Source organism: Gasterosteus aculeatus, chromosome X (assembly GCF_964276395.1).
Source record: "Gasterosteus aculeatus chromosome X, fGasAcu3.hap1.1, whole genome shotgun sequence".
Classification (NCBI taxonomy): Eukaryota; Metazoa; Chordata; class Actinopteri; order Perciformes; family Gasterosteidae; genus Gasterosteus; species Gasterosteus aculeatus.
In genome coordinates this window covers 3,963,802-3,989,150 of record NC_135698.1, presented here as the reverse complement: position 1 = coordinate 3,989,150, position 25,349 = coordinate 3,963,802, and the positions used below count along the sequence as shown (strand labels likewise).

Sequence of the window (25,349 nt, the reverse complement as noted above, 5' to 3'; positions counted from 1 at the left end):
GACACTGTAACTGAATACTTCTCACCAATATGACATTTCCGTACAAGTAAGTACTATCCTCAGCAGTATTTGTTGGTCAGATATGCGGTTTGGTTTAAGTTGTTAATTATAATAATTAAAAAAATCAGAGCTCAAGCTCTGCAAAGGAGGAAAAACAACACATCATGATCGTAACACCGCTCGTGGTTTTATTTTGAAAGCACCGGAACCCGTTGGCGTGCGTCTTTCCACTCTCCTGTGGATGTGAGACGGCGGTCTCGGGGCGAAAAAACATCGCCAGAAAAGCGACCGACAAGGAGGGGGGAGAGATTAAAAAAAAAATACATCGTTTCCCATGTTTCTCCACAGAGCCTCAATGACCCGCCGGCGGAGTGACGCGTCGCGTCGCTGACAGGTGAAGCGGCGGATTTCACTTGCTCGACTTGGGGGGATAAAGTTGTGAAACTGCGGGGGTGAAACCGGAGCGCGCCGCCGAGTGAGAGTGGGGTGAGGAGGCTGGATTTGGCAAAAAAAAAAAAGTTGGGAGTCCTGCCCTGCTCGCCGCTAGCGGGCTAGTCCGGTTAGCACGCTCGCGCGCCGCGAGCCCTCGGAACCGCTAACGAGGTGAGGAGGGTCAGCCGCTCGCGCGCTGGCAGCGTCGGGGTCAAGGGTGGAGGTCTGCGAGGAATGTCCTGCCGGAAATAACGGTCCAACGGGGTCTCGGCTGCAGAGAAAAACATTGACATGAGTAGGGCCTGGACTTTTTTTTTTCTTTCTTTCTCATTCTACCAAAACTTGAATGCAACTTTCTGGTGAAAGTTGTCCCGGGTCCTTTTAACGGGTACCGTTTTTAGCGGTGTTTCCCGTTAATGTCCCGTTGCTGTGACTGGGGTGTGTTTTAAAACATTTTGCCCTCACAGGTTTTATCAATATTGAAAAAGCAGCTCTCGATACCCGGATATAAGTGACCAATGGCAACGCGTCTCCCTCTTTTTTTTCTGAATTCTCAGAACACGTCTGAATGGCTGTGATCATATTTTGGTTTCACAATAATGGCCTCATCACACAACTACCACAGGAAACCGCAGTGTGACTTCAGTGCTGCTCATCTTGTGTTTTAGATATCCGCCTCTGTTACTGGCCCTTGGGCCTTAAAACCACCATCACTCATGTTTCATTTCTGTGTTTCAGAGCTTCGCTCCGCTGTTCTCCGGCCTCCAGTGGAGCTGCTATATCTGTATCAAGACCGCTGCTGACACTACAGCCCCCCATCCCGAAAAAAAAAAGGATCCCGGCACTTCTCCTAAAGGCGATCGCACTTTCAGCTGTTTGATAGAACCTCTGTCGCTCCCTGACACAGTAAGCCGTCTGGACATGGTGCCCTGGTAGGTACTTCCAGGGGCTCGAGGTACCCAGACCCCCACCGATCCGTGCCGCCCCGCGCAGACACACCCGCCCGCAATAAATCCAGCCGCCCTACACCCTTTAAACTGGGGTCGGGTGCATCGGGTGCTTCGGTGAGGTGCGACTGCCGATGCCGCCTCGCGGGGGGCTCGAGTGGGCGTGACCCGGCTTCATTCATGAACCCTCCGCCTGGGTGCGGCCCGGATGCTGAACGCCCGCCGTGTGTTGGATCAGCCGTTGCTGTGATGAGGCAGGTCTCCTGGCGGCCTGTGCGGCTGGCTGAGCAGTGGCCCAGGCTGATGTGATGGGGTGCAGGAACAGCAAGGTCCTCCCGGAGCCTCCAGGGGACGTTCAGTTGGACCTGGTCAAAAAGGTCAGTGGGTCGACAATGCTTCTGGTAATGGGCGGGGGGGGGGGGGGGGGGGGGGCGTTGAAAGCTCCCCTGATGCTGTTGTTTCTAGAAAGCAGCAAAAGTAGCAGTAATATGTGTGAGAAGCTGAAAGTAGAATATTATTGCTACTTAGTTTATAAAATGATTAGTGACATTGCAGCATTTGAATATTGGAAGGGTTCAAATATTTTTAGTCGTTGGAAGTTGGAGTTACATTTGGTGCCAGAGTGTCACAAGATGTTGCAATTGGAAAACCGAACAACGGACACCAATCATAAACTATTTTGATAACTGATCATCATACCGTCTCTGATATTAATTAGAAGATATTTGGGTTCTTGACTGTTGGTTGAAATGCGTCTTTTGGGGATTTGGGACATTTTTTAAATTTTTACTATTAAGAAATGTTTCAAAAGATAAATTTGTTATATCAATAAATTTACTTTTTTTCCCACCTGTTCAGGATTCATCTTTTTAAGGAACAATCCATATATTCTTCTCTCAATTGTCGTTGACTAGTTTTGTATATATCGACTGTACACATGCTAGAAATATAGGATCAAAGATCTAAAGAACCCTCAAATCTCAACAGCAATTAAATAGTGAGTAAAACCTCCCACTCAGTGTGTTTGGCCACAAAAAAAGTATGTGGTATCTGTTTCAGATTCATTCATGTAAAAGCTGATGACTATCAGCCACATATTGATCTGTCTGAGCCTTAGAAGCCTCATATTGGTCAGACTAAACAAACTATAGACTAAGAATATGTACATTGATGTCTAAGGGTTAATTATGTTTTTTTTTAATTGTATTTTTCAGGTTGATCCTCCTCAGACGGATATCTATAAGCACTTCATACGGGGCGACGGCACTAGGAGCAAGACGGGCGGGGCCTCCCCGTTTCAGGCGCAGGCCCAAGCCGCCGCTTCCGCCCAGCCCCCAAAGGACCCGTCCGATCCGTCGGACCCTCAGCGGAAGAAGGTGGCGAAATATCGAGCCAAGTTTGACCCCCGGGTCACCGCCAAGTACGACATCAAAGCGCTGATCGGCCGCGGCAGCTTCAGCCGGGTGGTCCGCGTGGAGCACAAGAGCACGCGGCAGCCGTACGCCATCAAGATGATCGAGACCCGCTACCGGGAGGGGAGGGAGGTTTGCGAGTCGGAGCTGTGCGTCCTGCGCCGCGTGCGTCACACCAACATAATCCAGCTGATGGAGGTGTTTGAGACGGCCGAGCGCGTCTACATGGTGATGGAGCTGGCCACCGGCGGGGAGCTCTTCGACCGCATCATCGCCCGCGGCTCCTTCACCGAGCGGGACGCCACGCGCGTGCTGCAGATGGTGCTGGACGGCGTCAAGTACCTGCACACCCTGGGCATCACCCACCGGGACCTGAAGCCGGAGAACCTGCTCTACTACCACCCCGGGTCCGACTCCAAGATCATCATCACCGACTTCGGCCTGGCCAGCAGCAGGAAGAAGGGGGACGAGTGTCTGATGAAGACCACCTGCGGCACGCCGGAGTACATCGCCCCCGAGATCCTGGTGAGGAAGCCCTACACCAACGCCGTGGACATGTGGGCGCTGGGGGTGATCTCGTACATCCTGCTAAGCGGAACCATGCCCTTTGAGGACGACAACCGCATGAGGCTCTACCGGCAGATCCTCAAGGGGAAGTACAGCTTCTCGGGAGAGGTGAGGAGCCATCGCTCACAAACACTTCCCCCCCGTGTTTGTTCAAGTTCAATTTTATTTATATAGCACATTTAAAAACAACCTCGGTTGAACAAAGTGCTTAACAAGCTCGAAAGGCAGCGATACAATAAAACACAGACAGAGCACAATGTACAATACAAAATATCTGACAGTAGAGAAAGAATAAAGTCAAAATATCAAAGCTCAACTTGAATTAAAAGCCAATGAATAATAGTGGGTCTTAAGCAGGGACTTGAACGTTGCAATGGTCCGAGCTGTTCTTACACGAATAGGCAAAGTATTCCAGAGGTTTGGAGCAGCCACTGAAAAGGCTCGGTCACCTCTGGTTTTTAACCTGGATCAGGCACATCGAGGAGCATCTGATTAGACGACCTCAGTGCTCTGATGTGTGGACAAGTAGGAAGGCGACAACCCATTTAAAATTTTAAAAACAATTAATACAATTTTAAATTCCATCCTGAAACAAAGGAAGCCAGTGGAGGGTGGCCAAAGCCGGTGTAATGTGGTCGCGTTTTTTAGTCCTGGTCAAAAGTCGAGCTGCTGCGTTCTGGACTAACTGCAAGCGACGAAGGGATGACTGATCCAACCCAACACGCAGTGAGTTGCAGTAGTCTAAGCGGCACGTAATGAATGCATGTATGACTCTCTCAAAGTCTTTGCGTAGCAGGTAGGGCTTGACTTTAGCCAGGAGTCTCAGCTGGAAGAAGCTAGTTTTGACAACAGAACTAATCTGTTTGTCAAGTTTAAAAGCACGATCAAAAATCACTCCCAGATTTCTGGTAAAAGGACGAATTTGGGAGCCTAAAATACTGAGAGTATCTACACAGGCACGGAGGTGTTCAGTACGTCCAAACACAACAACCTCGGTCTTACTGTCATTAAGACAGAGAAAATTCTGATCCATCCATACTTTGAGATCACTCAAGCAGTTTAACAGCGGCTTGATAGTGTCCTTATTGTTTTTTACAGGCAGGTAAATGTGTACATCATCAGCAAAACAATGGAAAGATGTTGTGTTTTTTAAAAATGGACCCTAAGGGCAGCATATACAGAGAAAACAGCATTGGTCCCAAAATGGAACCTTGGGGGACCCCACAGGACAGAGGGGCAACAGATGAAGAGCAGTTACCAATGTGGACAGAAAAACTCCTATCTGTCAAGTAGGATTCAAACCATTTTAGGGCTATACCTCTAATGCCAACACTTTGCTTGAGTCGGGATAAAAGGATAGAGTGGTTGACCGTGTCAAAGGCAGCAGGCAAATCTAAGAGCACTAAAACAGCAGAATTTCCTGAATCGACAGCTAAGAGGAGGCCGTTGTAGACTCTTAGAAGGGCCGTTTCAGTGCTGTGGCGGGGCTTAAAGCCCGACTGAAACTTTTCATGAATACTACAATCATCTAAAAATGATTTGAAGTTGATTAAAAACCACCTTCTCCAAGACCTTAGATAAAAAGGGTAATTTAGAAATAGGTCTAAAGTTAGACAAAACTAACGGATCCAGATTTTTCTTTTTTAAGAGTGGTTGCACAGCATGTTTAAACAGCTGAGAGATTGCCAAGTTAACCAAGCATAAAATACTGGACCCAACAGTGTTAAAAACCTCTTTAAGTAAGCGTGCAGGGATACTATCCAGTAGGCAGTTAGCCGGACGAAGCTGTTTGACTATGTCAGAAAGAAGGTTTAGTGAAACTGGCTCAAACTGCTGAAAGACCGCTGGGCATGAAAAAGTAACAGAGGGGCCATCGGAAGAAACGGGGGATGAAAAGCTCAGGCCAGCAATTTTATCTATGAAATGTTTCAGGAGGTTTTCACACAACAATGTGGATGGCACAGCACAGTCATTTTCACAAGGATTAATAAGTGAGTTAAACACTTTAAAAAGAACCTGAGGCCTCTGGGTGTTACTAGCAACCAGGTGAGATAGATAATGAGTTTTAGCAGATTTAACTGCTCCCTGGTATTTATGTAATACAGGAATACAATCCTCACGCCGCACGAGGCGCCGTCAACAGGTCGCTGAGTAGAAGTGTGGCTTTTTCCTGCGAGGCGACAGGGTTCGTCTAACGCGCTCTCCTCTCTCTCTCGTCGCCTCGCATCGCGCGTCCACGTATGCCTCTTCTTCCGTTTACCGCGGCGCGCTCACTCGCGTGTGTGTTTGTCGACGCGCCCTCCCTCCGGCGTAAATGACAGCTGAGCAGTTCTGTAATATTTAATAAGTGGTTACATCCTCTCGCTTGCGTTGAACTGTGCGTCTGAGCGACGGGGTCCATACTTCCTTTTATAAAAGCTAATTTTACATTACATTACAGGTCATTTAGCAGACGCTTTTATCCAAAGCGACTTACATTACACTTTAAACCCATGGCTTTTTCACATTTTTGCCCGGGGAGCAATTAGGGGTTAGGTGTCTTGCTCAGGGACACTTCGACATGGAACATGGGGCAGCCTGGACTCGAACCAACAACCTTGTGCTTCCCAGCACACCTTCTCTAACCCCTGCGCCACAACGACCCATTTCTGTTTGACAAAGGGGGAGCAGAAGAGTGACGTGGCTCACGTTGAAAACAATAAGTCACGTTCTACTGAGACACACTAGGAACACGCTGCCCTAATTCTATTGGCCAATTCTAACAGTTAATGTTCAAATGGGGAAACGGTCGCCACATTGGCATTGGTTCGGATTCTAGTGTGGAATGCTGGCCCCTCGTCTCTGACCTCTGGCTCGGCTCTTTGACGCGTTCCCCACAGAAACGTCTGTCTCTGTCGCAGCGAAATGCTCGGCCGCTGATCAGCCGCTCTGTCCGGGTGGCGTTTGGCGGCGAGCGCCTAGCAGACCTCTCTGCTGCGGCTGGAAAACGCGCTCAGCAGTGGGACCGAAACCAAGCGTAGCTGAAAGACGCAGAAATGTCCCGTAGAAGGCCAGCGGATCGGGGGCTGATCCTCTGGGGTTGACTTTACGAGTAAAGGAACATTACGTAGTCCATTGACCCGGTTTTGCAATGCAAACACTCGTGGAGTTTTCTCGTAAGCTCGGTCGTGGTGACATTTCCGCCAACGTGCATCGTGTAAGTCATGCACGGGAACTGCAATTACTTTTTAGAGCCTTTCCTCGTCTCCACAGTTATTTGTCGGCTTGCCCGCAAAGTTCTCGCTTATCTTCTGTTGATTTGTTGGCTATTTCTTTTGATCCATTACCTTTCAGTGCTCTAAATCGATTGGAAAGCAGCAGCTTGAATCTATTGTTAAATACCACTTGAACGCGTTCGTAGAGCTGACGCCGTTAGTCGATTCATCAGTAAGTCACTCCAAGTGAATTAAATGTCCTTCAATTTACCAAAGAATAATAAATAATAAAAAGACAAAATTGGCTCAAGAAAAGTTACAAATTGTTAAATAATACACATAGTATAGTTGAAACAGTAAAGTAAAGATGTGTTTGGGCCCCGCTGGTATCGCGATAGTGACTCGGTACCAGTCATTGTGCTAAATAGACCCACAGAGACGATAAGGTACATTTTGGAAAGGTTATGCTGCGGCAAAATTGCATACAATGAATAAAGTAGATCGAATGATTACAGAATGTCTTATCACATTAAGTGGAATAAATCAAACTGTTTAGTTCAGTATCTCTCTGCTGCCACCTAGTGTCCAATAGACTGAGCTGCAGCACCATTGCTCACGCGGCGTATTCATCGAATAAAAAGCTGTAGTTTTAACGCCTGTAAGTGTGATGTTGAAACATGCGTCCAAAGACACCAACACTGTGTATGTGGAGATCAACTGAATAGAAATGTCCCCCGAATGAAAAGACCGAAGCCATCAAAAAGGACATGTGCGCCATCAAAAGTGTCTTAATTGACGTCTTGTCTCCCGCCTCCAGCCGTGGCCCAGCGTGTCCAACCTGGCCAAGGACTTCGTGGAGCGGATTCTGACGGTGGACCCCAGCGAGCGGCTCACGGCGGGCCAGGCCATCAAGCACCCGTGGGTGGTCAGCATGGCCGCGTCCTCGTCCATGAAGAACCTGCAGCGCTGCATCTCCCAGAACCTGCTGAAGCGGGCGTCCTCGCGCTGCCACAGCACCAAGTCGGCGCAGTCCACCCGCTCCAGCCGCTCCACCAAGTCCAACAAGGCGCGCCGGGTGCGAGAGAAGGAGCTGCGCGAGCTCAACCGCCGCTACCAGCAGCAATACAACGGCTGAGGGGGGGGGGGGGGCAGACTTTTCCAAGAGCTTCCTGCGTGCCCATGGTGACATCATCTCTCCATCCATTCCTTCACCTGGTTTTATATCATTTTCCCCAGCAGGGTGGAGCCACCTCCACTGCTCCTTTTTTTTTTTTCCTCCCTTTTTGTTCCCTTCCGATCGCTGTGTCTCCCCATATTTATTTATTATCGTCGACGCGATTATTAGTCTCTATTCAAACGGTCACTGGATAATGGCCTTCCACGAGGATCTGTTGAACAGAGTTCTGGGTACTGGAGTTTCTCGAAGAACAAAGGGATACTTTTAGAAGTAGGGCTGCCCGCCCGCGTTCATTCCTGATTTGGAAATTGCTGTGAATTAATTATTGTACAGATTGCACGGACCACGTCTGCTGCAAGCACACTGCAACAGACTCGCACCCTTGAAGGTCATTCTTGTCCTCCTTTTAAAAAAAATTTTTTTATTTAGTCAACTCCCAAGCTTATCTCATGTTTCCATTATAGCTCATGTATTTTCTTTTTCTGAAGCTGTCCAAAGATTGTGAAGCTGCTTTGCGTTTAGATCTTCTTTGTTCTGGACATCGGGCCGCGTCTACTCGGTCATGAACGTCCTGCTGTGATCCCTCCGCCTCGTTTCTGGGAACGCGCTCACCGGTTCGGGGTCCCGCGCGTTCCACCTACTTCAGCGCACGTCGCGTCGAGTCGCACCAGCGCTTTGCAGGTTCAAACAACTAACTAGTTAATAATAACTAACCTAGTGACGGCACAAACACGGGTTTCTACCTGACTTCATCACAGCTACAACTGCTCCACAGTCACCCCCACCCGCTGAGCATGGACGAGCTCAAATAGGCTTTAAATGACATTTCAGAAAACACTTTAGTATCCATCAAATGACCAAATCTTAAAAGGAAATCTCAGGTGACGTAACGCCCGCCATCGTCAACAAAAACAACCAACCGAAACACGTTTTAAGTTTTCCTTGAAGCTTAAGGAGCGGACGGTCCGTCAGCCAGAGCGGGGATCCTCTCCTCTCCGCGTTTTTGAAACGTCGCTCGTCCTCGCAGCGGCTCCCCGAGTTCCCCACTGATTGTAGAACAGAAGCGCCTTCCTAGATGAAGTTTACCACCATCACGGCCGACATGAAGGAAACCACGGAAGATGATGAGCGTGGAGAGGTGACTCAAAAGGCCGTTATTGGTTTTAGTTCATTTTAGATTGTGAATTCTAAAACCTAGAGCTCGCAGTCTGTTTCTTCGTGCACTTACGCGTCCTTGCCTATCAAGGTTACTTTCAATATAAAAGAAATGGGACTGGTTGAGTGATTTGTGTTTCTTAATATGAAGGTATAGTTTGGAGGGCTGCGTTACAATAAAGCTTCTGAACGTATTAAACCGTTCAAGTCAAATGATTAATGAATGCCACTTCCTGTTGGGTTGTGATAGAAATGATTCATCCTCAACTCAGTCAAAATGTGATATTTGATTATTGAATAACTCCCCAAAGAAGCATTACTTTTTCTTAGAAATAGCTGAGTGTTTTTCATTTGACTAATTGTATCTGGCAAAGCACTTAACCTATACATTTAAATAGAATTGTGTTTTAAAATGGCATCCTTCTTGCGTCGCCGTGTCCCACAAAAAGCCCTTTGCTGCAGTGGGGTCTTCTCTTCTTTACTTGAGTATTTTGCTGTGATCTACCCCAGACTTATAAGATGTGTCGCTGTTGTGAAGTCTTTTTTTTTTATTTGTATTTTTACACGTACTGGAAACTTAACCGAGCCATGTCAGCTGACCTCAGTTTCTTCCTTTCTTGTTTGTCTTGTGTCCTTTTTTCTAGTTTCAGGATGCTCACGACGTCATCTTCCTCTTTCCTGTGATGAAAGTCCGATTTGACACTGCTGTTACCGGGCGCGACTCAATTGTTCATAGAAGGCTGATAATGAGGCCGACGTTAAAACTGGTGTTCTCTCATAATGTTAAAGAGGAAGACCCACCGAAATGTTGTTTTGACATCAGACACACAGTGAAGTTGTTTTCTTCACAGGGACGACGGCCGTGGTCATCTTTAAAAGACTCCTAGAGCATCTGTTTGAAATGAAACGCATTTAGCTCGTTCTTAAATATCGGCTTAAAAGAGCGACGGTCAATGAGTAACCAAACTGGTTCATGAGCAGCTTCTCAGCAAGACGGTACATTTGTTAAAAAAAAACAAAAAAAAGTGTTCCTTTTGCTTTAAAAAAAAAAAAAATCTGTGATTTCATGTAAACAGTCGTCCTCAATGAAGTTGCAAACTCATCACTGTTACCTGAAAACAGTTTTTTGTGTTTTTTTTTTTTTGTTATTGTGTCTCAATGAATGATAACACTTTGATTCCTCTACCATTAACTTTTTTTTAAACATTTTTAAACGGTGAGTTGTACGTGCCAATAAAACACTCAAACCTGACTGCGAGATCGCATTTAGATTTTGTCTTGTAGACGATTGTAGGTCACAGGAGGTGTAAGTAAATAAACTGTTTTCTATTCATGTTTAATCCATGGAAATAATGAAGAGCAAAACGCAGATAATAATAAAGGGAAAATACATTTTGAAGTCAATTTTGTATCAAACATTTGTCTCGAGGGGCTTTAGATTCTTAACAGCATACCAAATTTAGCATATACAGTAAAGTAAAGAAAAAGTGTCCTACACCATAACAGCGTACAACTTTGTTTGAGGACTGAATACTTTTCCTTGGACTCACTGTTTGATCACAGTTCATGAAAGAGGTTGAATGAGATGAGAGCCCCTAAAAAGTCCCCCATGGCTTTTAACCTTAAAGTTATGGAAGCATTTACATTTCTAAATATGCACCCGCGGCTCTGTCCCACTGCTACGGTTGTAATACACATTTGAAATTACAAAGAGTGAAGTATTTGATGTAGTACTCCTCTCCCAGTCTGCTTTCCTGGCAGTAAACAGCGCCCTCTGCTGGTAGAACTGCAGAGTGCGCGTGAAGGCTGGAGGGCCGGTGGGTTGCCAGGTTTGAAAAAGATTTTCCCAACGTGAACAAATGTGCTTTTGAAAGCGAAGAGGGACCATGATGAATAGTAACAACTTTAACTTTCCAGGAAAACACTAGGCCTTAACCCCAGCTGTCCCCTTTGCGATGTATATTATCTGAAGTGTATCGATGGGCTAACGGTTCTCCTTGGTTGAGGAGGATGAGCCAACCCGACCTGGCATCCCTTCATAACCAGACGTCAGTGGTCTGCGGCTGTAGCGTTTAGTGAGTTTGCTGCTAGCTTTTGTTTCGGTGGACAATAGAGCACCTACCGAGCACCGTTAGCCATCAACGTGTAAATACACTGAGAGTGAAGAAAACGCACATAAAACTGCGACGTTCCGAAGCTCGGTGAGTACAATCATCACACACACCGCCAGCAGATACCGTAAAAGATGCTAGCTAGCTGACGCTGTACATGTGATAAAATACACGAGCACGTCTCCTTGTTTACGTTACCAGCCGTACTACAGATAGCCGTCGTTACGTTGAGCCTCAGCGACATCGACACGTTCGTGGCTTGAAAATGACGCTCTTCCACATTCGACATTTAAACGCTGCGTCTCAGAGGCACGCGAGCATCCAGCGTGACCGTCCGTGCTGGCTTTGTTTATGGCGACAAGCTGGAGCCTTCATCTGTGGCTACTCGGCTAACGCCAGTCCGCAGCTCACTGGTTACCTGGTCAGCGCATTGGTTAGCTCAGTGCTTACCTGGTTAGCTCATTGGTTACTTGGTCAGCTCAGTGGTTAGCTGGTCAGCGCATTGGTTATCTCAGTGCTTACCTGGTTAGCTCATTGGTTACTTGGTCAGCTCAGTGGTTACCTGGTCAGCGCATTGGTTAGCTCAGTGCTTACCTGGTCGGCGCATTAGTTAGCTCAGTGCTTACCTGGTTAGCGCATTGGTTACTTGGTCAGCTCAGTGGTTGCTTGGTTATTACATTGATTACCTGGTCATCTCATTGGTTGGCTGGTCAGCTCCATGGTTACCCGGTTAGCTCATTTGTTAGCTACTTGGTTACCTGGTTAGCTCATTGGTTGCCTGGTCAGCTCATTTTGTTAGCTCGGTGGTTACCTGGTCATCTCATTGGTTGGCTGTTCAGCTCATTGGTTACCTGGTCATCTCATTGGTTACCTTTTTATATGATGAACACTGGAGACTGGAATTTATTTTAATCAACGACCTATGCGTTTGTCCTTTTGTTAGTTAATCTTTGTGATATTTATTGTGAGTTGGTGTCACTGTTTGGAGGACGGAGGGTTCCAGCTAACAAGAACGGCCCCGCGCTGATTCCTTCTGAGAGTTATTCCCCAAGCACTCTGAGCCCTTTCCCCGCTACTAATCTATATTTATCCAGAGGTGCGATGCCATTTCTGTGTCTTGGTGTGCTGTTGACCCAGCCGGTCTCTTACAGCCCTACCCGAAGCTGTGGCGCTATTTTTACAACCCCGTGAGAAGCCGTATTTGTACTGTTGTCTCAGGCAGACCAGGATCCTGGTCCTGCCCCCCCACCCCCGCCCCTCCTGTCAGCACACCAGCCAGGGGCTTCTGTTCACACCATCTGCTCGTCCATCACTTGTGTAGGTCCACACCTGCAGAATGAATCTCCTCAGCCGTTGGTGGCTGAACAGGTTTAGTAGACGTGTGACTAACAAAACACAAACAAAACAGCGACCGAAGTAAGGACGAGGATTTGAACCTTTCTTGATCAACTTTTGTTAAAGCGTTTCCTTTGCAACACTTTTTTTGGTCAGGCAGAGGAAACAAATGTATTTCTCTCAATAAACAATAAATCTTTAAAAAGCTCTCCACATGGAGAAGAGAGGAATGAACAACACGTGCTGTTTCAGCCTTTTGCACAACGAAATGATGCCATTGAAAGTTAAACTTGAAAGACCTGCTCGATTGGAGAGGAGAACCAGGTTGGCTTAAATATCTCGCGTGTAATTAAAAGACTGTTAGTGAAGTAAGCATTTGGGACCGTGCAGAATCTGGACGTGTTGCTACACTGCTAACTCTATATATTTTTCTCTTTCTTTATTAATAAGTAATTATAACAACTAGTTCCCCGGGCGGTTGGATAACGCGCACACACACACACACATACATACATAGCGGGTTTGTCAACTCAAATTCTTTAAAAACAAACTTTTGATGGGAGTGTTTGATTTGTAGTGACAGCCCGACAATAGAGTCGCACCTTTCTGGATAGAACGGAGGACACACACACACACACACACATCGCTTAATGCATACCCGAACACTCGGACCTGGAAGACGTCTTCAAGCAGTAGCGCTCGCCATGTGGTTTACAACGCTGTAAAGGCTGCACCGGTTAAATGTTACAGTTCTCAATTATCTATCGGTTATAGGTTTGGGGGTCCGCTCATTAGTGACCCCCCCCCCCCCGCGCTATAAAGGTTCACTACTTGACTATAAAATATCCTGCCCTAGAAATGTTGGAATCATTGCCAAAAGGTTTGACTGTTTGAGAAGGCTTTATATGTGTGAACATTTTCCGATGACTAATGGTTATCACACTGTAAATATTGATTGCTGGCCGCTGGTATCCGGCTCTCGTCTAAATCCTGGATGCCATCAGATGTAAATGGTTTTGCAGCGACAGCTGTGAGATGAATAGAGGATTGATTCCATTTGCTGAGGGTCACAAAAAAAATGGATTAAGCCATTAATCTGGACTGATGGGAATTAATTACATTACAGTACAGTCCGTACCAGTCAAAAGGTTGGACGTGCCTTCTCATTCAATGGTCCTCAAAACTATGAAGGAACACGTTGAGTTTATTTGCTAAACAAAGAAATCCTCCAAGAATCTTCAAATTAGCCTTTTGCTATAACGTTGAGGATTAATGATCTGTTTGTTTTTTGCAGATAAAAGCCTGACGGACCGCAGTGGAACTCGACTACATCGTCGGCAGCGCCTTCCCTCCGCCAGCGCCCCCCCCCCCCCCCCGGTCTCCCCCCGACCATCACCGCTGCTCTCCCTGGTTGCCTCCTCCGGCTCTCAACATGGCGACCGTGTTCCCACTCTGGCTGCACCACTGACCTCCACCCTGGGCCACCGCCATGGAGAGAAAACGCCGAAAGAAATTCATCTAGCTGCTCAGGCCGTTTGCAGTATGGACTCAGCGTTTGAGCTGTGGACCCGATGATGCTCCGTGCCAACCCTTGACCCCCCCCCCCCCCCCCCCCCCAACCAGGTTTCCTGCTGCTCATCGGACCGGGTCAAACTGATGGTGCGCGCTATTTCGCGTATATATATATATAACTCAAAATGATCACACTGGCGGCGTCCGTGCTTTTTGGGCTGCTGGTGGCCTTCGTGCCTCTGGTTGGTATGGAGTCAATGGGAGGAGCCAAATTGGACCCTGGCCACGCCCCTAGCGTAGAGCCCCTCCCCTCATCGTCAGGATCCAACTGCTCCGACTTAACCCTCAAACTGGAGTTCTCCACCAAGGTGGTGGAACATGGTAAGAACTAATAGAAACAGGTAGAAATGGCTTTATTTTGGTATTTTATGGATAATATAAATATGATCATATTTGTGTGGCAATGCTATCTACCTTAAAATGGTGATCCAAAGAATTAGGGGGGTCTCCGTCGAGCTTTTTTGTGTACTTTTTCTGACGGTTTTAACCTGTAACTGTCATTAAAGCTCAAAACCGTGGTGGGAAAACTGTATTCCCATTTGACACGTTGCTCTTTCCTCAAATGAATTGCCGATTTGAGTGGGGACTCTTCATCTCAACAGTCACTGCTTAAGTTCAATGGGCCAGATGCTTCACCCGCTCGTAGTCGATGAAAGTGCTGGAGGAGGAAGAGGTTTTTAACGCAGGGATGAAAATACTTAATACATGACTTTATGCACCAAACTTTTAAGATGTAGATCGATTTCATTAAAGAGCTGCGGCACAAGTAAGGTTACCCGCATCCAGTTCAATACATTGGTGCTCACGTACCAGCTCACATCCAGGACGTGGTGAAACCCGACACCACGACCCTATCTTATCTCTATCGTCCCTCTCAAGGACTTAGGAAAGGGATTCCTGACAGGAGACATTTTCTGGAGTGTTCCTCCCCTCCTGGATCCCAGCGAGCGAAGCGCTGCATCCTGCTGTAATCGCCCTCTGTGCCCAATTAAACGTTGCTCTGTCCATCGAAAAAAATAAACCATTCTGCCCTCTCCTCCTCCACAGAGTACATCATCGGCTTCACGGGGTACTTCTCGGCCAAAGCCCGCAGCCTGTACATCAGCAGCGCCCTGCGGAACGCCGCCGACGCCGACGCGCTGGAGTGGCGCATCGTCCCGAGGCAAAACCCGGCCTCCGACTTCCCCAGCGACTTCGAGCTGGTCCACATCCGCCAGGCCTCGCCCGGCAGCCTGCTGACCTTGGAGGACCACCCATACATCAAGAGGGTGACGCCGCAGCGCAAAGTCTTCCGCACGCTCAAGTACACGCCCTGTGAGTCCGCCAGCGCCGCGCCTTTTAATGTAGGAAAACACTGAGAAATCTGAAAAGACAAAAAAAAGAATTATTCTGCGAGTCTGCCACGGGCCTCTGAATGTCTCTTTGTCCTGCCGAGTCGGAGGACGCATCTGTCCCCCTCTGCTGTTTTTGCGGCATGGAAAAGGATCGAATGTCACAATGTGTTGACATACAAGTGTACGCCAACTTGTGTGTGTGTTGGGGGACGGGGAACAGAGAAGGTCTGTTTGCTGGCTCCAGGAGGGAGTAGGTTAGTCAGTGTGGTGGGCCCTCCCTGGATGGGGGGCGGGGGGGGGGCGCCCTGGATGAAAGTCTTCAGTGTGCCCTCAACTAAATAAGATGGGAATTTCCTGAGCAGAGTTTTTGATACAACAATCTTCGGTTTAATTGGATTTCTTCACTTTACTCTTTTCCTCTCAAAGTTCAGTTCAGGACATTTTCGGTATTCTTCAACCATTCATCTTCTGAGCATGTTACCATGAATGGGTTTGTTCAATTCCTATAAATACCATTCAGACTGAGGCAAGTAGCGTTTTTCTCTTCAACGTCTTCCTGCTCATTTATGTGGAAGCTGTTTGTTTAAACTTTAAGCCGTTCACGTCACTGTACATTGATTCAGCTTTTCGTAGCTGTCTCGCCTTTTCCGTTATCTCAGTTGAACTTTAGTTTGTTCTAACTTTGGCCAGAATGCTCAGCTGGGTTCAAAGGAAACGATGAAACGCTCAAAAGCCGACTCGCGTGAACCCGCCCACATTCATACTTTAACTATTGAGGTGTCCCACGCAAGCAAAGGACACGGCTCACGTTGCTAAGCGACCGCATCGCTCACGGCCATAAATAATGTTTTAAAGTGAGCTTAAAGCACAGCGCGTCAGACGCTAATGGGAATGCGACAGAGCCGAGTCACTTGTCCGATAAGTAAACAAGCGGTTGCTTTATTTAACTGAAATGCGTTAAAAATAAATTAAAGGATAAGAGAGAAGAAGTTGGTCACTGACAAAAGACGGAAGTGAGGAGAAGACTGGACCAGGGCGAAGTAATGTCCCCCCCCCCGTTGCCTTTTTAACACGACCGCTTGCGCTTTCGTCCCCCCCTCCAGCGCCCGAACCCGCCGCTCCCTGCAACGCCACCCGCTCGTGGCAGTCGTCCCGCCCCTTCCGGCGGACCAGCCTGTCGCTGGGCACGGGCTTCTGGCACGCCACCGGCCGCCACTCCAGCCGGCGCCTGCTGCGGGCCATCCCCCGCCACGTGGCCCAGATCCTGCAGGCGGACGTGCTCTGGCAGATGGGACACACCGGTCAGACCGCCAAACCGCGCCTTGTTGACTCTTCTCACGGAGGGTTAAACGTCGGCCTCAAAGTCTTTTGTTTTTTGATTTGTGCACAGGTTCTGGCGTGAAGGTGGCGGTGTTTGACACGGGCCTGAGCGAGAAGCACCCGCATTTTAAGAACGTAAAGGAGAGAACCAACTGGACTAATGAAAAAACACTGGATGATGGTGAGGAGAGAAAAAAACGAATCATTTTGCTGATGATGGTTACAAGCAGACTGGTACTGGACTGAAAGAGTGTGTGTGAGACGGTTCGTTCATGGTCCGTGTCTCGTGTCTCGTCCCCGGTTCCCCAGGTTTGGGCCACGGTACATTCGTAGCAGGAGTGATCGCCAGCATGAGGGAGTGTCAGGGCTTCGCCCCCGACTCCGAGCTGCACATCTTCAGAGTGTTCACCAACAACCAGGTACACACACAACTAGTCCGACCCACTAGGACTGTGTTTTAAAATGTCAAAGCAATACGAGTGAAAGTGTATTAAAGTGAAATGAGATGCATTTGTTGAAAAGGGGGACAGTGTTTGCAAGGAATAGTGAATATTTTGGTTTAATAACCTCGGTTAAGCTGAAAGACCAACTTTCTACCGTCATACAAAGTCAGGGCGGCTTTGTGTCATTTTCGGAGATTTGCTTTTCTGTAAATTGTTCCAGTGCGGCTTTGTGCAGTTGTTCTGTCAAATGACTGTAACGCTACTATTAGTCACTCTATAGTGACCCAAAAGCTGTATTGATAATGTATCAACATCAGATGACAGTCGCTCCCCTCCTGCCAGGTGTCGTACACATCGTGGTTCCTGGACGCTTTCAACTACGCCATCCTGAAGAAGATTGATGTTCTCAATCTCAGCATCGGGGGGCCTGACTTCATGGACCACCCCTTTGTTGATAAGGTGAAAGAGCGCAACTTCCGCCCGTACTATGCCCTCTATATGTCACATTATTGCACTCCAAGCAAAGAAAATCTAAAACGGTATTAAATGTAACCCATTCATAACGCATCACAACTTCTTCTTCTTGATTGACAGGTGTGGGAGCTCACTGCCAACAAAGTGATCATGGTGTCTGCTATTGGCAACGATGGGCCTCTATATGGGTATGCTAATCACTATAAGAACTTCTAGTTTTTGTGTTGATAAAAACAAAGACATAATGTTATATGATTCTATGCTAGTTCATATATATATATATATATATATATATATATATATATATATATGACAAAGGCCGTAAGCCTGTTCTGCGATAGTAACACTGTCGCATAATTGTCAATAGCTGCTGTTGAGCAAAGGTTAGAGAGACTCACTAAATGTTCGTGGGACAATCCATTCGAAAGGATATTTTCCTCCTTTTTTTTTTTTTATATTGTCAGTTTTTTCTGCTGTTGGTTAATTTGCATAAAAACACTTACTTTCTTGCACTTCGACCCCCCAAATGACCCCAGACGGACCGTGTTTTATGACCCTGCTGAACATCTGCTGACTCTACCGTCTCTGTAAAAGAACACTTAAGCGTTAAACGTTGGATCTGGAACGGTGAACCTTTTAGTCTTTTAGTTCCGTGCATGAATCCAACGGACGTTTCCCTCTCGCAGCACCCTGAACAACCCGGCCGACCAGATGGACGTGATCGGCGTCGGAGGGATTGACTTTGAGGACAACATCGCTCGGTTTTCCTCCAGAGGAATGACCACCTGGGTGAGTTACCCCAGGGTCACACACACACACACACACACACACACTTGGCTGACTTCTTCCCTTTGCTTAATAAACTAGTCAAACCATAGACGTTTGCTTTGGGATCTGATTGAGACTTTCTCTGATCCCGTTGGTCTCTCGGCCCCTCAACGTCTGTCAGACAGTCAGCTCTCCAACCTGAATACACCAGAAGCATTTCAGAATGTGGCCTTTTTTTAAAAGCAGTCGTCTTTTCTCCACCTTCTTGCTCTCACACTTTTTTGAGTATCACAAATTGCCTCACATCACCAATTGCCCATCATCTCGCGATCCGTGTCCCTCCTCCCACCCGCTGCCGCCTTTAGGAGCTGCCCGGGGGCTACGGCAGGGTGAAGCCAGACATCGTCACCTACGGCTCTGGCGTCCGGGGGTCGGGGATGAAGGAGGGCTGTCGCTCCCTGTCCGGCACCAGCGTGGCGTCCCCTGTGGTGGCGGGAGCCGTGACTCTGCTGGCCAGGTCAGTGTGGCTAACGGGACTGTGTTGCCTTCTAGTGACGGGAGTTGTTTTAAGTTGTTACCGGTATTGGCTTCTGATTTGATTATTGTTTTCATGGCTGTCAGCTGTTCTGTATTTTCCCCCGTGCATTTTCATCAGCACAATTGTTTCATGACACAATGCCTGCAGAACTGCAGAATATTATGCTGAATATTTCCATTGTAAAGCAGTCAAAGACGTTTTGCATTGGTGGTCTGCTGCCTGGAGGGTCACGGTAAGCTGCGGCTTGGATGAAGTCTGCAGTTTCCTGAGGCTCCTCTTTGACGACCTGCACAGCAAACGTCCAAGTGATGGTGCTGCTCTACTGTGAGGGCGTCCTAAACACATCTGAAGCCTGATGCGGTGTAATGAGGCCTTGTGCCGTGGTGCTGAACATAAGCAGGCTGTCACACGTGTCCCGAGGGAAGCGGGGTGTTGGTTCCGCCTCGACATTGGTGAAAGCCCTTTTGTTACACGGCTGTAGCTGAGCCCGTTTTGTGGAGAATAAATGTCACACCACCCTCGTCGAGAACAGCCAGTTCTTCCTTCCTTCCCCAGGAGAAAACGGCACACACGGATTCCGGCCCATCCCTCCTCTTCCCCTCCGGCGCTTTTGAGTAAAAAATAAACCTGTGGAACCTGACAGACACTCGCTCCCGAACTGACCCAGCCTCTCCTCCTCTGCCCTGCAGCACCGTCCTGAACAGGGAGCTGGTGAACCCAGCCTCCATGAAGCAGGCTCTCATCGCCTCGGCCCGCCGGCTGCCCGGGGTCAACATGTTCGAGCAGGGCCACGGCAAGCTGGACCTCATCAGAGCCTACCAGATCCTCAACAGCTACAAGCCTCAGGCCAGGTGAGGACTTGTCATGACATTTTGTCGGGCAATGGGCACAACACGTGTCATTGTTATCATTATCTTAACCTCTCGTCTCCCGCCAGCCTTTCTCCCAGCTACATCGACCTGACGGAGTCTCCGTACATGTGGCCGTACTGCTCTCAGCCCATCTACTACGGAGGGATGCCCACCATCGTCAACGTGACCATTCTCAACGGAATGGGTGTCACCGGCAGGATCGTCGACAAGGTGAGCGCCGAGAAACGGAAATATCCTCCCCAAAAACGCAGCGCCACAAACGGCTGAACCTCATTTCCTGCCTCTGCCGCTCAGCCCGTGTGGCAGCCCTACCTCCCTCAGAACGGCGACCACGTCGACGTGGCCGTCTCTTATGCGCCCGTGCTGTGGCCGTGGGCCGGCTACCTGGCCGTGTCCATCTCCGTGGCCAAGAAGGCGGCGTCGTGGGAAGGCGTCGCGCAAGGCCACGTGATGGTGACGGTGGCGTCGCCCGCGGAGAACGACGTGAGTCGCCGTGGCAACGCCACATCCTGGCTTTGTTTCTCGGCCGTGTCATGTGCGCATTGCTGCTCATGAATAACTTCTATCCGTGTTTATCCAGTTGAACCATGTAAATATTACTGCTAGCTACGTCATTATCAAGCCCACTCAATGGCGACCTGAATCTTATTCAGGTTTGAGAAGGATGTGTACTGTGTTATCAGCCTATTCGCTGGTTATTATTGATGTACTCAAAACTTGTACACCTCCACATCTGGCTGCAGCTGTTTTAATCAAATCACAATTCCATTTATGGGGGGGGATTACTCGACCTGCAACTGCACGACTTCTTCTGTGGTTCAGTGCTCCTCTCCAGTTACAACCCAGCCGTCCTGTTGACCTTTCACCCCTTGCAGTCCGAGGCGGGCGGCGAGCTGACCTCCACCGTCAAACTGCCCATCAAGGTGAAGATCGTGCCAACGCCTCCACGCAGCAAGAGGGTGCTGTGGGACCAGTACCACAACCTGCGCTACCCGCCCGGCTACTTCCCCCGAGACAACCTGCGCATGAAGAACGACCCACTAGACTGGTGTGTGTGTGTGTGTGTGTGTGTGTGTGTGTGTGTGTTTTTTCTTGAATTGTACCCGTTTTAAAAACTTGATTGTTTTTAATTCTCATTTTTCCAGGAATGGAGACCACATCCACACTAACTTCAAGGACATGTACCAGCACTTGAGGAGTATGGGATACTTTGTCGAGGTGCTCGGAGCGCCCATCACCTGCTTCGATGCCAGCCAGTACGGTGAGAGCAGAGGGACTAAAAACCCTCAGCGGTATTAGAATGCAGCTCCAGGGCCGTTTTTTTTTTCAGTTTGGTTGAGCAACGGATCACAACAGGGTTTGTTTGCTGTCATTTCCCCGCAGGCACTTTGCTGATGGTGGACAGCGAGGAGGAGTATTTCCCCGAAGAGATCACCAAGCTGAGGCGAGACATCGACAACGGCCTGTCGCTTATTGTCTTCAGCGACTGGTACAACACGTCGGTCATGAGGAAGGTCAAGTTCTATGACGAAAACACCAGGTATTTCCCCGTCTTTGGCAAAAACTGTCTGTTTACAACCTGATAAATCTTCTTGACAAGAAGAGAAACCTTCTGAGAAACCTTGACAAAAACATTGCCTATAAAAAAACTAAAACAGCCATTCAGTTCCGCCTTAATCTATGTGGACAGGGATTGTTGACATCAGTACGACTTTTGTGTGTACAACTTAAGAACTCCTGGCTGCTGCGTCCATATCACACCCAAGCTGTTCCACGTCCTCCACGAGATTACAGGAGTTAAATATGGCCTCTGTGGCTTCAAAATATAATGCGGAGTAATTTGTTTTGTAATTGGATGCCAACCGTTCATTTTCAGATGTGTGCGTTCACCGCTGCGTCTTTTGGATCCATCGAACTAGATAAAGAAAACAAAATGATGAACTCAGCGTTTTCGTTTAACGAGCGTGCCGCTATCGTTACGTCTCCTTTATGGATCTTGTGTTTTTTTTATTTTGTCCATTTTCGTCCCATAAAATCTGCAGTTATTTTGAGTCGGGTTGTATTTTATTTTTATTTCTTTATGGGGAAATGACTTTCATTTGTTTTTGTTTTTTATTGTCTTTAACCAAGTACTCTAGTGATGGTGGTGATTTCAATGCAATGCTTCGCTCTATCTACTCATTTGTAATTGTAGGTTATTCATAGGTGGGTTATTCATTAGTAAACCAATACATTTTAATCAGCTGTAGAATCCCAGTAGATCCATTCAATGCACTCCCATAGCTATAGATCTGCCCTATCCTCCCCAGCATCATCGGCCCAACAACGCTGCTGCCCGACTGACTTTGTTAGATTTCTACATTGGGAACTTTGGTTGACTTGGTTTTCTTGATGTAACCTGCAGGCAGTGGTGGATGCCGGACACAGGGGGCGCTAACGTACCGGCGCTGAACGACCTGATCTCGGTGTGGGGGATGGCCTTCAGTGACGGGCTGTACGAGGGTGACTTCACTTTGGCTGATCATGACAGTAAGACACACACACACACACACACGCAGACACACAAACCGAGCTGCTGATTGCATTATTCCTCATGCCGCCTCTGTTTCTCAGTGTACTACGCCTCAGGCTGCAGCATCGCCCGCTTCCCAGAAGACGGGATAGTGATTGCCAAGAACCTCAAGGACCAAGGTACCCGCTCAGTTTTGAGCCGAGCTAAACTCGGCGTGTTTTGTTCACATATAACACCACAGTGTGCGTGCGTGCGTGCTCTTTTCACAGGCCTGGAAGTGTTAAAGCAGGAGACGGCAGTGGTGGAGGGAGTTCCCATCCTCGGGCTGTACCAAACGCCGTCTGACGGGGGAGGTCGCATAGCCCTGTACGGTGACTCTAACTGTATCGACGACAGCCACAGGCAGAAAGGTGACGCCTCCTCTGCCCTCGGACGCGCGTCGCCTTGTCACTCTTGAGCCGATGGTGATGTCCTAACATTTGTTCTGTAACGACCTCTCAGACTGTTTCTGGCTGCTGGACGCTCTGCTGCAGTACACGTCCTACAGCATGACGCCTCCCAGCCTCAGCCACTCCCACAGCAGAGTGGCCCCTCCCACGGGCGCCGAGCGCCCACTGCCGCAGAGGCTTGAGGGTGAGGAAGGAAATTCAAACGCTACGTTGTCAGACATGATGCTACGGTTTCCTTTGTTAGCGTCTGAACTATTCCGTCTGCTTGTGAACCTTGCTGTCGCGTGTCATTGTTATCATTCAGATATGTATTTTTATCCATTTTTACAGGCAACCATCTTTACCGCTACTCCAAAGTTCTAGAAGCTCACCTCGGAGACCCCAAGCCCCGCCCACTGCCCGCCTGCCCTCACCTGTCTTGGGCGAAGCCACAGCCACTGAACGAGACAGCGCCCAGGTAGCACGCAGCATTCTCTTTTAATCCATCCATCCGTGAATGTCCATTCAGCCCAGGTGCTTTTGGTAGCGGGGATCATAATTTTAGATTTTCCGTCCCGTTGCGATCTTAGCGGCAGCGTTCATCAGCCGTTGGAATCAAAGTGAAAGTAAATCATTCTCTTGTAGTGAAGCTTCAGTTTGGCGATGGGCGTGAACGAGAATCCATCTCGCTGTCTCGCCTTCTCCCCCACTCACCTCTTGTTTCTCTCTCTTCCTGTCTTTGCTCTCAGTAACCTGTGGAAGCACCAGAAGCTCCTGTCGGTGGATCTGGACAAAGTGGCTCTACCTAACATGAGGGCGTACCGTCCCCAGGTCCGACCTTTGTCTCCTGGGGAGAGCGGCGCCTGGGACATCCCGGGAGGTAACACTCGGTTCATCCTTATTACTCTGATTCAGGATTCGTTTTAGAGCGAAACTCAAAAGAAGCATTTGTAGTTGTAGGTGGCCCTATTTGACCTGCGACCTTAACGCCCTTTAGGGATAATGCCCGGTCGCTACAACCAGGAGGTGGGCCAGACCATCCCCGTGTTCGCCTTCCTGGGAGCGATGGTCGTCCTGTCTTTTTTCGTGGTCCAGCTCACGAAGGCCAAGAGCAAACCCAAGCGCAGGAAGCCGCGCATCAAACGGCCCGCATACCTCCAGCCGCAGGCCGCCACCGCCACGGGGAAAAGCCCCACAGTCTGACTGCAGAGTGCAACTCTGGACTGCTGCCGGTGGCATCTGCGGACTGAGATGCTGTTAGACGGACAACTTGTGAGGAGTAGCAACGGCGTCGCCGTGGAACCACGGGAGGGGGGGGGGGGGGGAGGGGTCACTGCTCTGATGCCCTCCAGGCTCCGGACGTCTCTCAAGAGGCTGGAAACAGTGTTTGTTGAAGGCCGTCCGTGGCTGGTGTGTGTGTGTGTGTGTGTGTGTGTGTGCGTGTATTTGCGGACTAATGAACAGTATTACACACAGGATACACCTGGCCCTAAAAATGCCTGTTTGAGACGGACTCGTCTGCATTTCCCGCTCTTTTCTTTGACCAAACTGTCTCTTTATCAATGAAAGTGTTTTTATATTTATTGAATCTGTTCAGACCCTAACATGCATTCTGGTGAGGACAAGATATCTCATGTATACCATGCTGTATGCACTTTAGGTTGGCATACACACACACACACACACACACACACACACACACACACACAGCACACACCGAATGCAGACATTTCAAACATGAGGACCGTCCAAGTCGTCTTCTCTTACGTCAACATCCACTATTTTGTATGACCTGACCAAATCTGTTTGAAATCAGTCTTTTCATGTTTTTATATTTTCTTTACCGAACGAACTCTGGCCAGGAATTCTGTTGGTGTCCTCCTTCATGATCTAATGGTCGACAAAGTAGCATTGACAGACTTGTTCAAATATATCAATTAAAAAAAGCATTCTCAAAGTGCTTGTATATTGTTGTTTTTTGGAGCTGCATGTGTGCAAGAGTGAAGTGGCAGCTAAATGGTATCTTCGTAGAATGGTTCTTTTTTTCGAGAGAGAATTGATCGGCGACGTTTGCCCTTTTACAGACTCGTTTTCTGACAAACGAAAGCCCTTTTTGAAGGCTTTCCACGAGCATTTTAACAACCAGAGAGCTGCTCAGACGTCCTGTGACTGGACACAAGGCGAATATTGCACTTTCTCGTGGTAACGATGAAGTGCACACCCTGAAAAGGCATGTGAGCGACCTCAATGCCTTTCATCGAAACTCCGACATTGCAAAGGCAGCGTTGAGTTGAGCGTAAAGTGCACGAGGACAGCAGGAAGAGTTGCTGGTTCAACATCTTCGCCCGGTGGAATTCTGCCTCCCAAGATGATCAGATGTGTGTAGTTTTGTGTTTAAAATACAATTGAACAACAATATCTAACATGCATGGATGTCTATAAATGGCCCACAGGAAAAACATATGCCTTTCACTCATGCCAATGACTGAGCATCTGTTCAGGTGCGTAAAGAACTAGTTCAGGTATCCTTTAAGGTATCACTGGTAGACTACACCTGTTCAACTGCTTGTTAAGACAAATTGCTGATCAGTCAATGACATCACATGGCCGCAACTCAATGCATTTAGGCCTGTAGACGTAGTCAAGACGACTCGCTGAAGTTCAAACCGAGCATCCGGATGGGGAAGAAAGGGCATTTAAGTGACTTTATTTTAAACGTGGCGTGGCTGTTTGTGTCTTGTCACAAACCGCTGATCTA

General features: G+C 48.3%; 2 protein-coding genes across 5 annotated transcripts; both read left to right on the top strand.

Annotated features, from left to right (window-relative positions):
• Window positions 1-176: 176 nt before the first annotated feature.
• Window positions 177-10,136, top strand: pskh1 (protein serine kinase H1). Of its 4 annotated transcripts, XR_005710123.2 has the most exons (5): window positions 177-394; window positions 1,171-1,756; window positions 2,594-3,466; window positions 7,370-8,867; window positions 9,529-10,136. XR_005710123.2 is itself a non-coding variant. In XM_040163603.2 (4 exons), the coding sequence occupies exons 2-4, from the start codon at window positions 1,688-1,690 to the stop codon at window positions 7,685-7,687; spliced, it is 1,260 nt and encodes a 419-aa protein (XP_040019537.1). In that variant the 5' UTR covers window positions 179-394; window positions 1,171-1,687; the 3' UTR covers window positions 7,688-10,136. The 4 variants fall into 4 exon arrangements, 3 of the variants coding, with proteins under 3 accessions (XP_040019537.1, XP_040019538.1, XP_040019539.1); XM_040163603.2 differs by having other exon boundaries at window positions 179-394; window positions 7,370-10,136; XM_040163604.2 differs by having other exon boundaries at window positions 191-603; window positions 7,370-10,136.
• Window positions 10,137-10,748: 612 nt separating this feature from the next.
• mbtps1 (membrane-bound transcription factor peptidase, site 1) lies at window positions 10,749-24,548 on the top strand. Its single transcript, XM_040163374.2, has 23 exons — window positions 10,749-11,085; window positions 13,625-14,223; window positions 14,950-15,216; window positions 16,340-16,537; window positions 16,627-16,737; window positions 16,866-16,975; window positions 17,342-17,458; window positions 17,594-17,661; window positions 18,160-18,262; window positions 18,607-18,758; window positions 19,469-19,630; window positions 19,717-19,861; window positions 19,946-20,134; window positions 20,527-20,699; window positions 20,797-20,912; window positions 21,035-21,191; window positions 22,056-22,180; window positions 22,265-22,342; window positions 22,433-22,573; window positions 22,665-22,796; window positions 22,943-23,069; window positions 23,341-23,471; window positions 23,589-24,548. The coding sequence occupies exons 2-23, from the start codon at window positions 14,028-14,030 to the stop codon at window positions 23,792-23,794; spliced, it is 3,204 nt and encodes a 1,067-aa protein (XP_040019308.2). The 5' UTR covers window positions 10,749-11,085; window positions 13,625-14,027; the 3' UTR covers window positions 23,795-24,548.
• The last annotated feature ends 801 nt before the right edge of the window (window positions 24,549-25,349 follow it).

Excerpts from the sequence above, each read along its gene's own strand:
- pskh1 (XM_040163603.2), top strand. The coding sequence starts at position 1,688 with ATGGGGTGCAGGAACAGCAAGGTCCTCCCGGAGCCTCCAGGGGACGTT. Across the intron at positions 1,757-2,593 it reads AGTTGGACCTGGTCAAAAAG|GTTGATCCTCCTCAGACGGA; the intron begins GTCAGTGGGTCG and ends TGTATTTTTCAG. Across the intron at positions 3,467-7,369 it reads AGTACAGCTTCTCGGGAGAG|CCGTGGCCCAGCGTGTCCAA; the intron begins GTGAGGAGCCAT and ends TCCCGCCTCCAG.
- mbtps1 (XM_040163374.2), top strand. The coding sequence starts at position 14,028 with ATGATCACACTGGCGGCGTCCGTGCTTTTTGGGCTGCTGGTGGCCTTC. Across the intron at positions 18,263-18,606 it reads CCAGAGGAATGACCACCTGG|GAGCTGCCCGGGGGCTACGG; the intron begins GTGAGTTACCCC and ends TGCCGCCTTTAG. Across the intron at positions 23,472-23,588 it reads CGCCTGGGACATCCCGGGAG|GGATAATGCCCGGTCGCTAC; the intron begins GTAACACTCGGT and ends AACGCCCTTTAG.